The sequence below is a fragment of the Netta rufina genome, assembly GCF_964035555.1.
Source record: "Netta rufina genome assembly, chromosome: 5".
NCBI classification, from domain to species: domain Eukaryota; kingdom Metazoa; phylum Chordata; class Aves; order Anseriformes; family Anatidae; genus Netta; species Netta rufina.
Window position 1 is genome coordinate 60,392,051 of NC_140128.1, and position 14,412 is coordinate 60,406,462.

General features: G+C 40.7%; 1 protein-coding gene across 1 annotated transcript; it reads right to left on the reverse strand.

The window, feature by feature from the left end:
• Nucleotides 1-890: 890 nt before the first annotated feature.
• On the reverse strand, nt 891-14,198 carry ACTR10 (actin related protein 10). Its single transcript, XM_084287098.1, has 13 exons — nt 14,051-14,198; nt 11,902-11,974; nt 11,338-11,420; nt 10,271-10,379; nt 8,515-8,622; nt 8,088-8,155; nt 7,702-7,781; nt 7,267-7,302; nt 5,642-5,721; nt 5,480-5,553; nt 5,003-5,084; nt 3,305-3,506; nt 891-2,140 (listed from the first exon to the last, which is right to left on the reverse strand). Exons 1-13 carry the CDS (start codon nt 14,125-14,127, stop codon nt 1,959-1,961), a joined length of 1,254 nt encoding a protein of 417 aa, XP_084143224.1. The 5' UTR covers nt 14,128-14,198; the 3' UTR covers nt 891-1,958.
• Nucleotides 14,199-14,412: the final 214 nt, after the last annotated feature.

A 14,412-nucleotide genomic window follows, 5' to 3' on the forward strand; every position in this document is an offset into this window, starting at 1 on the left:
TAGTTCTTCCCTCACAAAGCTCTCACCCCTGAGTTTCTGTGCCAGAAGCTGAAAATCCTGGAGTCTCCCAGCCAGCCCTGCAGGCATCAGCCTTGGGAGCAGGGTTAGGGCAGAGCCGCACACCGCACAGCAGTGCCTCAACCCAGCAGGTGCTTGGTGTTGATGCAGGAGAGAGAGAAAGGAGTGGGTAAGCTGGAACAAGAGCAGTTAGAGCAAAGGTTCTGAACTCGTAACAAAATGAGGGGAAACGCTGGTATTTCAAGAATCTGCTCAGCAACAAGCAGCCCCAAGGATATTAAACCATTAAACCACTGGAGGTTTACAGAAGCAAGCAAGAAAAGAACTCTGAGAAATAAAAGACTGCAAATACCTCACAGTATGGGAATGCAGGCAGCTATCGATAGTGTTTAACCCGTTGGTCTGAGTCCAGGCTGTGGCCTGAGAGGTAAAACCCCACAGTGCATTTTGAAGAACCCATTTCTGTCACAGCAGACTCTTACTGTCCACAAGTTGCCACGGAAAAAACTCGTGTGCATGGTGATCACAACCTGCTTCACCTGGGAACCCAGTGCTTGGACTGGAGGCTCTCATGTCAGTTCAAAGAGGCACCGGCCAGGCCCCATCGTGCTCTGAGGGCTGAGAAATCACCGCTAAAAAACAGCTTCGTCCCAGGAATGTAAAACAAGCACTGAGAACTGCTCACGGCGACGTCTGTTTATTTTCCTGTTTCCTGTACGACAGCCAAGCAGCTCATCTGAAGTAGGAAGAAGGAGATTTAAAGATACAGCCGCCAACACCACTGGAAAGAAATCCTTTGTTCTAATGCTTATCGGACTGTTACCAACCAGTAAAATCTCCCCCGTGACAGATTGTAACACTTTAAGCAGTGATTCCTTTTTTTTTTTTCTTTAATTTCAAAAACAGGAGATGTTTCTTTTTATCTTAACTACCGTGTGTCAAATAACCCCACATGCTAAAATAAAACATCTGAAACAGAACGGCAAAGTCATGCAGAAGCTTATTTAAATGCTGCCTCTTGTTCAGGTTCACCACCAGAATGTTTCTTTTAACATATGCTTAAATATTAGAGATGTGCTATGAGAACCCCAGCAGGTAGTTAGCAAACATCATGGGGAAATCAGCTACAACAAGCATCTTTCCCAAATACGGTGTTCATGTCAAAATGTACATCATTTCCTGGAGCAATTAACTCTCTGTAGTGTATTTTCATTTAATACTTATTGTTGCAGTACAATGAGGTTTTAATATTTCTGATGGGGGGAAGGAGGGCAAAGGAGTGACTCCTGAACTGGGCATTTCAGTAACAGGTTCAAGATTTCCTCATACGCCCGTTCATAATTCTTACACGGTTCAATCCTTCCTTGGAGGAGAGGCACTGGGGGAGCTGTTAGCTGAGAATTACAGGCAGAAGAGTTCTCTGCTAAAACTCTGCAAGCAGGACTCTCTGTGCAGGGGAAATATTGTTCCAGCACCTTTACTAAGCAGCCCCAAACCATTTCCTAACAGTCCTCACAGGTGATTCAAGGGTGGAATACTTCATACAGAATGTGGCAGAAAAGCTTTGACAGGTGTTTCCCAAAGGAGCCTGTCCGTTATTCTTCTGAGCATACTTTAAATCAAAATATCTTAAAACGAATCTCAACCATGTCATTTACTGTACAAACAGAACTCAGTAAGCTACACCTCATCACTACACATCTTTTCAGAAGAGGACAGGATAGCGTCGTAGTTGCCAAAGTTAATTTTCTGAACAACAACTGGACATGGTATTAAATACAGCGTTAGTACGTAGCATGCTACTACCCAAAACCATCCACATTGGTCATACTGAAGTGTTACATAAATTACTTAATACAAAAAAAAAAGAGTTCCCAATGTGTGTGTGCGTGTGTGTACTTGAAATAGATGAGGAGAATCCTTGCGCAGCACTTAGGTGCTTATTTCTCAGTGGAGAAAGCCCTCTTCATCAGCGGTGGGGGAGCTTTTCCAACATCAAACATCATTTCCAGTGGAGGATTATTGAGGCAGCACCAGTCAGGTATGCGGCCCGTCTGGCTGTAATACTCTTTGGACACAGAGCGGCTCCCAAGGATGTCCTGAAGTGCTCCAAAAATGGCCCCTACATTGAGAAAAAAAAAAAAAAAAAAAAAAAAGCATTTATTTGTTGTACTGAATTTCTTTTCCTACTTCTCATCACAAATCTTATTTGTTTATTTTGGACAAAGCTGAAAAAAAGAAAGGAATGAAAGGCTCTAGTCACTTTCCTTTTTAGTAGCCCAGCTAGTCTCAAATTGCTTCCAATAAAGTCCTTTGAAACTAAGTGAAAACAACAAAAAAAAAAATAGTTTCTGCTGAGAACAAACTGGCCCAGTTGACCCCCTTCTTATGATAAGCCTTCTACAAGTTTTGATGTTAAGCCCTTCAAACAAACCCTCATGCGTTTAAGGAGATTTCCTCTCCCAAAAAAGGATGCAGCACAAGAAATTCCCCCAAGCTGTGAGAAGATTTAGAGCACAGCGGCTGATTAGCACTGCCAGTGAAAGTGTCAGAGAACTTGGTGCATATAAATCATTCCTGTTTGCTAATCCTAAAATGAGACTCAAAAAGTTTTAAAACTAAAATATGATAAACACGTACCAAAAGTATACGGAAATAAAACCAAAATGAGTTCCTCATACATAACGGATGGTCTCAGCTTACTAACCAGAAGTTTAGAGAAGCGAGAATTCCTTCCAGTCTGAAAATCCTCCTGGAAAGAGTTGCTAGCAATGCAAAGCCCTTCTTGACCATGCTTTTTTCCCTGTCCTGTCTGTATTGCATCCAAACTCCACTGCACAGTTGAAGCACTTGTTATTGGCACCCTGGAGCTTCAGAGGCAGGTTAAGAGCCCTGCTACAGCTGGCAGCTCCTCGTTTTTCAAACGAGATCTTCCTGCAGGCTGCAGGTCTCTCTCTGCTCTCCCTAATTTCTTCACTGGTGCCACCCCATGGCAGTAGCCATGCACTGCACTCGAGTCAACTCAACTCAGCGCTGGTTCAAATTGCACCGTCACCTGCTTAAAGCTCCCGCAAACCTCAGTGCCATTCTGCCCTCCAAGTGTCCCCGAGGGAGCTGCAGTCTGCACGATTTCTTCCAGGAGGGCAGAACAATTCCACAGAGCTCAGGTGCAGCTCACTTTCAATAGTTCACCTAAATTTTACTGCCCTTTATTCATGACAAATCCCACCCTGGAGGTTTGTTTATCCATTTTGTACCTGTGCTTAACAGTCAGTTTCGTTCTTACCTCCCAGCCACGCCACGCAGTTGGGTTTGGCAGGCGGAGTGTGAATTCTGAAGGTTTTAGTGGCGAGCGCTTCTTTGTATTTTGGTTTCTCTACCAGGTACCTGATTTCAGCCATGAGTCTGTGCAGGAATCCTGGCAACATGGCAGTGCCGCCGATAACAACCAAGTTCTCTGCCAGCTGCTTCCTGGTGTCTATTGGACACTAAAGCAAAAGAGAATTAAAACAAAAAACACATTAAAAAAACCCACAACACTCATTGAAATTGCATGTATAAGCATTCAAAGGTGTCTTAGAAATTCAGCTAGTTTTCCTATGCATTTCAATCACTGTTTTCTGTTACTTCTCTGAAAAACAATCTACTTCATTTTCTACCCAGACTTTCCAAAAAAAAAACAGGCTCAAGGACCTGCCCAGCTGAGGCTTGCATGAGCGTGCCGTGAGTCACTGTAAAGCCCTGTAGCTGAGACGGGCCAGGACAAGAGAGGACAGAGGTATCGGTGACTGATTCCCCTGAGTTCTGGGAGAAGATGTGCCAGAAGAGACACACAAAACCTCAACCAGTGCTCTTGGAGAGAAAAGCGTTAAACGTGAGCTTGACTCTTTTTAGCTTCATACAGGAAAAAGATGCTACAGAAGCCTCCGTGGTAGAAAAGCTAGAGCTTGCCTTTGTATCAGTTAATCCAACACGAAGACACAAAGGCACGAGAAAACCAAGCTTTGTCAGTTCTGCCCTTCAACAAGCAGATTTGTACAGTCCCTTTGAAAAAAATCCATTGCCAGAGCTCTGTGCTCCTCTTGTCCAGCAGTAGAAACTGGACACTCTTTGACATTTTTAAAATTTAACATTTGTCTTTGAAAGCCAAAGAACGATGCAAGGTAAAGGCCTGGAGGTAGAGAGGGGAGGGAACAGATCCAGGAACGGATCTTGTTAAACATCAGGAGCTGTAACTGAAATAGTTGTCATGCCATCAAAGTCTGTCACTCTCCAGTAAAATAAGTCTCAGCGAACTAATTTAAATGACATTAGTAACTACAGGAAGGAAATGAAATTTACAACGCATCATAATGAAAATTTCCATTTATTTTGGTTTTCTAATCATTTTTTTCTTAAATCTAGTTAGAAATGAAGTGTTTGTATATGCTGAGAAAACTTTCCATAATATTTCTAAAATACTGCCTGTGACAGAGATGCCCAAATTCACTTTATTCTATCCAGGTAAATAAGCAGTCTGCAGGAAGTCTAACTGTGAGCAAAACACCTTGAAAAACGAAGAAATAGAATACCTGTTACTTTGGTTCAAGCAGTGTAATTCTTGTACCAACAAGGCATTAGCTACTCCTTTGTCTGTATGCATATAGGTATGTACGGAGCTTCACCACCAAAATAAACGCAAGCTAGGTTCTCCCTTTTGCTGAGGAACAAGCACTGCATTGCTGCTTTTCTCAACTGAAAGCTGTTCTAAATAAATTGCTGTACACCCAGGAGTACGAAAACAATCACAGAGCAGATGACACACGGTGCCTTGCTGCCCCACAGTAATTCATCATGTGGCAGAACCTGAGGAGTCACGCTGTGCTGAGATTTTGAAACCAACTAACCTGCAGTCAGGGGGGCATCACACTAAAAAGAAACATTTCTAAGAGCAGCTTCCCTAACTCTGGAGATGCTCAAGCAATTGTTCAGAAGATAAAGATACCTGAATGAGCGAATCTAAGATCAAAGTGGCAACAGATGTCTCTTCATTATCCTGTTCAAACAGTATTTCCACAACTGAATCTCTGTTGAAAGGACAGGAAATGAGTGTTAATGAGAAGCAATGCTACCCCGTGAGCTAACAGCAGGGCTGGAAATAACTACAGACTTCCTGCCGACAGCACAACATCACAGCTTCTTCTGTCATGCAGCGCATGCACCAGGCAGTGCCAAAGGGGAGGCAACAGTCTCATTCACTCCACTTAAACCTGTCTCGCCATCATGCATTCATGCTCCATTTCTGTTTTCCCCCACCCCTCTCATCTGCTGGCTCATCTTCAGTTGTGAGCTCTTTGGGAAGCAGAAAGTGCTTCCCAAATGCAAGTGCTTCATTACAATTCAGTTTTATAAAGATTTAAGTGCTCTCAGAGTTAAAACAATGTCCTCCTAAAGACAAACGCTTCACTACCGTATTTCTCACCTGATGGGGCCAACTACATGGAGAATCTTTTCTCCGTCTAAAGGATAGTCCACATCTGGAGGTGGCGGAGGACGCTAGAAATAAAAACACGAGCATTGTTTTAAAGGCCAAAATGGCTACGTCCACTTCAAAAGACCAGGGTAAGTTTCATTCTCCACCCACCTCAGCACTGCCATCAATGTTGAACTTGGCTGCTTGGATCTTCAGCCCACGCTGGAGATCACTCACAAAACAAGTGCGAACTTTGTAAAAGAAAACAAGGGGCAGAAGAGAGACTTTGTTGGAAGCTTTCATCAATAAAACAGACAATTCTGCTTAGAGAACACATTTTAGGCCCTGCTGGCAGAAAAAAAAAAAAAAAAAAGCAAACAAACAAAAAGCACAACACAAACCTCTACACTTCCATCTGAATTCAGATGTATCTAGATCATAAATTTGAATGAAACTGACACCAGAACTATGTAAGAACAGGCAAGATTTCTTTCTCAAACAAGCTACATAAGATTTGAAGACAAAAGATGCTATTAATCATGTTTTCGGTTACCACAAGGTGGCAGAGATTGAATTCCACTGTCAAACACACCATTCCTGGTCTTGCACTATGGCTTCAAATATGACATAGTTTTTTTTGTTTTAAACAATCATTGATCATGTATTTTTCCTAATGCAACTGTTCAGCTTCCTACGAAATCCAGAAGTTTTTTTTTTCTCTAAGCAGCACTGACAGACCACGATTTTATTTGTATGCCTACTACTATTAATTTGTGCTATATTAAAAGAATACAATGCATATAATAATAATAATATGCATATAATAAGAATCTTCTTCATAAATGGTTGACACAAAGAAACAACCCTTAATACACAAGCAATCCTAATTTCAACCCTAACACATTATTATCTGATTCCAAGAGATTCCATCAAAACCAGAACCAATCAGGAAACTGTGTTCCAAGTCCAGGAATTAGAAAAGGAGCTTCCATTTGACAAAGCACCAGCTGTATTTCAGTTATTTTACATTTCACTGATGGATTTCTTCCTAATTTGGTCCAGAAGATAGATATTAGTTATCACCTTCTGCAATTATAACTATTTTTATATCACATGAAACATTACATAGGAGCCCATTTAAGTTCTGCCTAAAGAGATATCTTATTTTCTTTTGATGTAAATGTAGTCCTCAACTCCTCCTGCCTACTTATTAACATATCAAGATGTCTTTTATACACACTTGATTTATTTTTTTTGCAAAGTTAATCTTGAGGCAAATAGACCCTTTGTTAATTTCTACACAAAATCAGTTTAAAATACTCATATTTCATGATATTAAAATTACTTAAATGTTGCATTTACAAGCAAAACATTTCTACGATGGGAATTTTTGAAATTAGATCTGCTAACTTTGTACCATGTGCAGTGCAGGCTGTACACATTCATACACAAAGTGTTGGTAGTTAAAAAAAAAAAAAAAAAAAGCAACACCAAGTTAACCTGAACTGCTGATCATAGGATATATAATTGTGTTAACACTCCTACTGCACTACTCTACCAAAATATGAGCTCTCTGGACAACACAAAGGCTAAACCTGAAAGAGGATTTCAACATGATTTTCTGTTCGCTTTCAAAGAGGGAGAACAAGGCAAGTCCTTTTGGTAGGTAAGAAATACAATAAACAGAGAAGCCAAAATAAGTACCTGAATACAAAGTTCTGCGTGCTTGTTATTACCATTCTCTCCTCTACTGCACAATTTAATAAACTAGAGCTTCACAAAATAGAAAGTTTTACCTTTTATATCTTCTACTATGTCTTCTGGAACTGAGCCTGCAGCAAGAACAACAAAATCAGTTAGAACAAAAATTTTTCAAGTAGAAAGAGAATTTAACAAACTAACTTTGAGTTACGTTTATGACAGTTCCACTTGGACAGCAGCCTTTAAAGATGTCTAAGTAGAAGAATATAACGAACAGAAAAAGTTAGCCTACTCTCAAAAGAGACTGAAAAAACACTACAGACCTTTTATCTGGGCTTTCATTTAAACTTAGTGTTATGAGTAGCTTACTAGAGAAGTAATATACTCATTTAATATGGAAAGAAATCATAAGAAAAGATCATGTAAGATACAATGAATACTATATGCATATCTTTTAATTCACTGTCAGTATTAATCCCCTTTCCCCAGTGCAAGCTCACAGCACTTACACTGCAGCAAACAGACCTTACCCATCACAGACGGAAGGCTTTGTCCTTTGGCTAATCCTGTATCAACTGTGCACTGTTCCAACAACTGATATTCCAGCTCCCTAGAACATTGCAAATTAAGTTAGGTAAAGGCAGCTATTAACTCGGGACAATTCTCTGTATTATGCTTAAGGGACACTATTTACTCCCTTCAGCTAGATTCTTTTAAATACAGGCTGAAGTAGATCAGGTTTCCACAACTTTTACTACATCAACAAAAGCCACAAAGTGGTAACTTAAACATGGAATACTGGCAGAGCAACAGCTATGATTTAAGTAATGTTCAGTAGGAATCTTTGGTCATTGATCAAAGGGTAACTTCCACATATCAATCAAAAGTAGCCTGGGACGTGTAACGGTGAACTTACTTGTGGATAGCCTTTCCTCCCAACGGCAGAGAACCCCAGCAGCTCAGAATCGGGATTCCCTCATATATCTACACGAAGATCAGGAAATTCTCCTTTTTTGGCACAAGTTTTCAGTCTGCTGGAACTGCTGCTTCTCCCCAACATTTTCTTACATTAGCTACCTTTCTCCAAAACTAAATACTAATATATAAAAATAGAGTCATAAACCACCTAAGAATCCCATACCAGCTTTCCCAAACTTCAGTGGAACACAGACTTAACACGTCAGCTGTGAAAAGATTCCCCAAGTCATGATATCTTATAACTAAAAGCTGCATTGGCCAATCTGTTTGTATAATTTTTTATAACACTTGAAAGCCTATAAAATAGCAGCTTGTCATAATAGCTTTACTGCTGAAAATTTTCGTTCTGTATTATTAAAGGATACAGGCAGCACCAAGCTTTCTTTATATCCGCAGTCCAGCACCATGGCAGAATTGATCCCAAGTGTCAGGAGAGACATCAGATGACTTGGAGCAAACAATACAGAAGGTACCTACATGGAAACCAAGAGGGCAATTGACAGGAGAGGGAAAAATACAAACAACATGAAACACCTAAAGCAATGATGCTTTCCCTAAATGTTATATTAAAATCAAAATCAAGTAATTGTATCTTGAGATATAAATTTTTAGTTTAGTTTTTAAAGTCATGTAGTAATTAATAAAATACAACAGGGTAGTAAGATCTATATTCATCTAGTTCATGGTACATACAAGGCACTTCAGTAATATTTTATCTTGGAATGGACTCATAAGGAAAGTGTTAATTATGGAATTAATCTTAAGTCATAGTTCAGATTTCCTATTGTCATTTGAAAAGAAACTAGAGAAACAAACATGACTACTTGAAATGCTGCATAAACATTTGAAGATGTGATTAAAGGCGACAGAAAAACCATGAAAGCGTGCCCTACAACATTCTGTGCACACAATCTCCCAGAAGAAGTGATTTAAAATGTATTTCCCAAAGCAACATGGAAACTCAAGTCATGATTACATAAGAATTACTTTCTTCCCCTAGAATTCTACAAAACAAATTTCCTAGACTGTGACTGTTCCTTTACTGAATATCATGCCTTGAAGCGTGAATTAAAGAAGCAATTTCAATAAAGCCTGCATTAAAGGGCAACGTTACTGGTGCTTGGCCCAGAGACAAGTTATAATATTGACCGTGTATTAAAATGCCACTCTTATGCGTTGCACCAGATGGAAGTATTAGCCAGAGAGAATTAACCTCACTTCAGTATTAACTGGCTTCTTAACATGCTACAAAGCCTCTCCATCAAAATATAATTCTCCAAGTCATGAGTCACTTTAGACAACCAAGTCTGCGTGCATTTGCTTTATTGGGGACATTTTTTTTTCCCCAGAAAGGGATTTGAGACAGAAGGACTGGGACAAAAACACATACAAGTATTTCAGTGAATTCAAGTCAGAAAATTGTATCCATCATGGGAAAGAATGATGCAGAATTTCAACTTCAGCTATTAAATTGTGTTGTGGAATCGTCGTGGAGGAGCACTGCAGACAAACTACTTTTACTGCTTTTTATAGAAGAATTTCAACTTTTGTTCTATCTGAATTGGAAAAGTTATGGAACCACCTTCCAATACATTTTACTTTAGAACTAAACAAGGGTTAGGTTCGGATTTTTCTTGACTCTATCAAAAAGACTCATTAAGCTGAGGAGATAATGAATTTCAGGTAAGCTCTCATTTCTAAATGAGTACAGCCAAAGATCATGTGCTAGACAAAGATATTGACTCTGATAAAAGTCATGGGATTTGATGACAGAGCACTAAGAAGTGTTTAAATATAAATTCTGGCTTCCGGCAGGGCTCAATAGAAATTATTGGATCTGTCTGGAACAGCATGATGTGAGCTGTATTTTCATACAAGCCAGAGAAACCTTTCATATTCTTAATAGCTGCTGGTTTTTGCAGCCTTTTTAAGGTGCTTTAGTTTGATCTCCAAGCTTCACCTCCCCAGATGATCATCAGATTTTTTTCATCTTCTTTATATCTCTCTCATTCTTCTGGCGTTATTTCTATGTCTTTGTCCACATACTGTCGTGATCATCTGTAAGATTTCTACTGCCAAGTGCTATGCTTAGCACATACAGTAGTTTAGTGAAACACATACCTCAAAATGCTTGAAAAGGACTCTTGTGAGTGTGTCTCTGAAGTGTGAAGGGCAGAGGACAGATTCTATGATCACAACACGACGGTCTCTGGGATTCACCAGCAGATGTCTGAAAAAAGCAAGATGTATAAAACAAAACTGGCAAGTTTATGCGCATACTACAAGCCCTACCTTAATATTCCATTCTGCTGAAAATCATAATTTGCATTTAGATAGCATTTTCCATGGCAAATCTCAAAGTCTTGTTCCCAAATTTGAAGTATAAAAAAAAAATTCCCAATAGAAAGTTAGGAAATCAAGTTATAGAAAGCATGTAATAGAGCTCTCTGCCAGCAGCCTGTAGCTGCAAAGGTTATGCATTTCTAAAGCAACATAAAGAAATGCAAAAATAGGCATGCACAGTAGTCATTAATGGCTTGTCCAGTGTCATACAGTATAGCCATAAAAGAGAGGATACAAATGTCCTGATTTCAACTACAAATCAATGATAAGGGACACAAAAAAGTACCCAACACTGGAGATCTGAGGCACAGACATTAAGTACTCATTTGCTGCATGAGCTGCATAAAAGTACAGACTGGAAATAAAGAGAAAATTACCAGCTCCAATTTCATTATTCACTGATACTAAAAAAACAACAAAAACATGTATTAATCAGGCACGAGTGTCCTATATGTTAAGATTTCTCCTTAAAACCATGGTCATGCAGCAATGAGTTCTGCATTGATGTAGGATGAGCTTCGGCCCTACCAAAATCAGTACAACTCCTCAGGTAATGACTTCCCCATCTACTCCTTTATGAGTGCCAAAGTTAAAAGGCAAATTACTAAACATATTTTATTTCTAGAGAGAAGCTGATGCTGCAGACCCCTAACTCTTTGTAATATAACCCAAATCTCAGCACCACTAAATTTCTCTGGCAAGAACACAGCCAGGCAGCAACCTGCGAAATCTTTTATTTTCCTACTCAACTAGACAGAAGTCTCCAGTGACACCTGAATACCTCTAGATGCACTCAGAAAAAAGCTGCAGAAGGCATGAATAATTAACATCCACGTTTCCCTTACCTGAAATACAACATATGAATAAATTCCTTCAGATATGAATATAGCTCTTCTGTATTAATATTATACTGGACAACTTTGATAGGCTGCGAAGAAAAGAAATATCCATCGTCAGCATAAATATTAGACATAGATATATTTCTTTTGATATGATCAATCATACATCTGAATATATATAAACTGATACATATAAAGAAATACTCACTCTTGCCTGTTTTGCTATATGTACTTAATGCACCTCACAATTCACCCTATAACTAAACTCTGGAGTTTATTCAAACTAATTTTTCTTACTGGTAACTTATCTCAACATTAGTTTTCCAAAGCTGCCATTCTCTACTAAAAAAGAGCACAGGCAAAGAAATGTCTCAATAAATGCCCAAAATAAGACACATGAGCAATGAGTACCAACTTACACATATTGGTATCACACTTACTTGTATCTAGTTACAATATTTAATAGCAGCTGTTATAATGAAAAATATTTGATGATGAACAGAAGACATATCTGAAAATTCCCCCTGAAAATTATAGCATACTAAACATTGCAAAACTAAAATAGTTTACCTTAGGGACATCAGGTTTCTTTATTTCACTAGGAATAATGCATCTTGGTCCTGTTTCTCCTGCAAAACCGCACCTAAAAGAAAACATGGAAAACTTTATCATTGGAAGTCACTATTAGCAGACAAGCCTATGCACCAAAGAGTAATTAATTAGGAGAAGTTTTGTAACTGCAAGGAGGTTTTACATATGACTTTTCTATCTAGTTATTTTGAACGAGAATAATTGTATACCTCTTTATTGACTCCCTCTCAGCTGCATTAAGTGAAATACCTGTAAGGACTGTAAAGCTCAACTTTGATGTGCCTCCTAATTTCCACTGAATATAACTTTTTGTTGACAACAATCCCCTACAACCTTCCTTGCCACCTATTAAATTTCCAGAGTACCTTCCTGTGTCCTCCATATCAGCCCAGTTTTCACTGAAGCTCTCAGTAAACACTGGCAGCACCAAGTCATCATGTCCTCTTTAAATCCTCACTTTTTGTGATGTTAATTGAATCGCAGGATGGTTTGGGTTGTAAAGGACCTTACAGTCCCCTGCCATGGGCAGGGACCCCTCCTGCCAGCCCAGGCTGCCCCCAGCCCCATCCAGCCTGGCCTTGGGCACTGCCAGGGATGGGGCAGCCACAGCTCCTCCGGGCAGCCTGCACCAGGGCCCCACTGCCCTCAAAGTAAAGAATTTCTTCCAAATAGCTAATCCACAATCCCCTCCCTCGCCCTGCTGGATGCACATTTGGCAGAAACAGAAGACAGACTTGATGACCGCAATCATAAGGGTCCTGCAGCCCATTTCACTGCTGACCAGCACTGGCCCATGGACTCTTTTTTCCAGCTTGTTTTATACTTTGTAATGTGCTCCCTTTACAAGTACCCTCCCTTTACAAGTACCCTTTACAAGTACCCTGGGCAATTTTAGGCACTACCACCTCCTGATGGCTGGTCACCACTACAGGACTCCTGACAAAACACAAGAACTCAGCATCCAATTTAGATACAACACAACAATACAAATAGTAACAACTCCCAAATGAAATTCTTGGAAACCTATTTGGTTTTCATAAATGGATTACACCTTAAAATACATAGGCAGCATGGATTGTAGAAACCATATAAAAAACAAAAGAAAATCAAGATTTGATTAAGTACAAACGTCAGAAGAAACAATAGTAGAAAACACTAGTAGAAAGCTAGAAACCGCTGGAATTCAAGTACTTTTAATACAAAAGTCCCAGTGTGTGCATAGGGTTGCATTTACCTGTCACCCTAGTAACTTCTGAACTTTCTGTTAATTTCAGTCATACTTAAAAACGACAGGTAACTCACAGGTAATGAAATTACCACCACTTCTGTAAGAACAAAGGATGGAAACAGCCCCTAAGAACATGCTATTCAAGGGAAATACTTTTGTACGAGAATATGGGATAAAAGTACAAAAGCACCCCAAATTTGGGAAAAGCCGTGATCAGTGACACGACAAAGCCACAGGAGGCCACTCAGGGAGTTACTTGTCTCCACCTGGGCTGGGTTTTATTAAATCCTTTCCACAACCAGTGACCTCCAGGTAACAAAGCCAGGCCTCAAGCATGTAATTATACAACCATTTCAAAAAAAAAAAGCAAGTACAACGTAATACAAAAACACGTCTGGGGATGAAACCCTGCTCCTACAAGTGTACCTCATCGGGGGGGGTGAGACAGCACCAGGATTTTGAGCAGGTAAATGCCCCAAAAGAACAAAGACAAGGGTCTATTAAGAGATGGTTTTGTTGCAATGTAATGTTTTTTGTTTGTTTGTGTGTTGTTTTTTCTTCCTTTTGTGCAAGACTCCTGAAACCTCAGGGCCACTTGCAGCCTCTTCTGGCCCGGGACACGGGGGGTGGCTCTGCAACACCCGTGTGCGACGTCGCTTTTTTAATTTTTTTAACCCAAAACACGAGATCGGAAAGCAATGCTGTGGTCGGCTTTACACAAAGCAAACCGCCATAGGAAGGGGGTGGGAGAAAAAAAAACAACCACCAAGCTCATTATTTACTAATTATTTCTCCCGACAGCAGGCACCGGAAGCAACCGCCCGGCGCCAGGACCGCCCTGCTATCGCGACATGGCCTCCCCGGCGAGTCGCGACAGAAGCGGGGAGGGGGGACACTCACTTGGTGAAAGCCTCGCCCAGGTCTATCACCACGGCGGTCTTCTCCCCGCCGCTGCCCAGCCCCTCGTAGAGCGGCATGGCGGCTTCCCCTCGCCTCCCACAGCCTCGCAATGGCGGAGCCGCCTTCCTTCCTGCCTCCCTGTCTCCTCCCTGCCTCCTTCCTTCCTTTCTCCCTCCCTCTCCACACCGGGGCCGTCCTTCTCCCCGCCGCTCCGCCCCGCAGCCCTGCCCGGCCGGCCATGGGGGTGTCAGCCCCGGGTAGAGGAGGCGGAGGGGGGCGCCTTATGGCGGCTCCCTCACGGGGAGCGGAGGGGCAGGAGGAGGGCAGGAGAAAGCTGAGGATCACGGAGTTGTTTGGGGTGG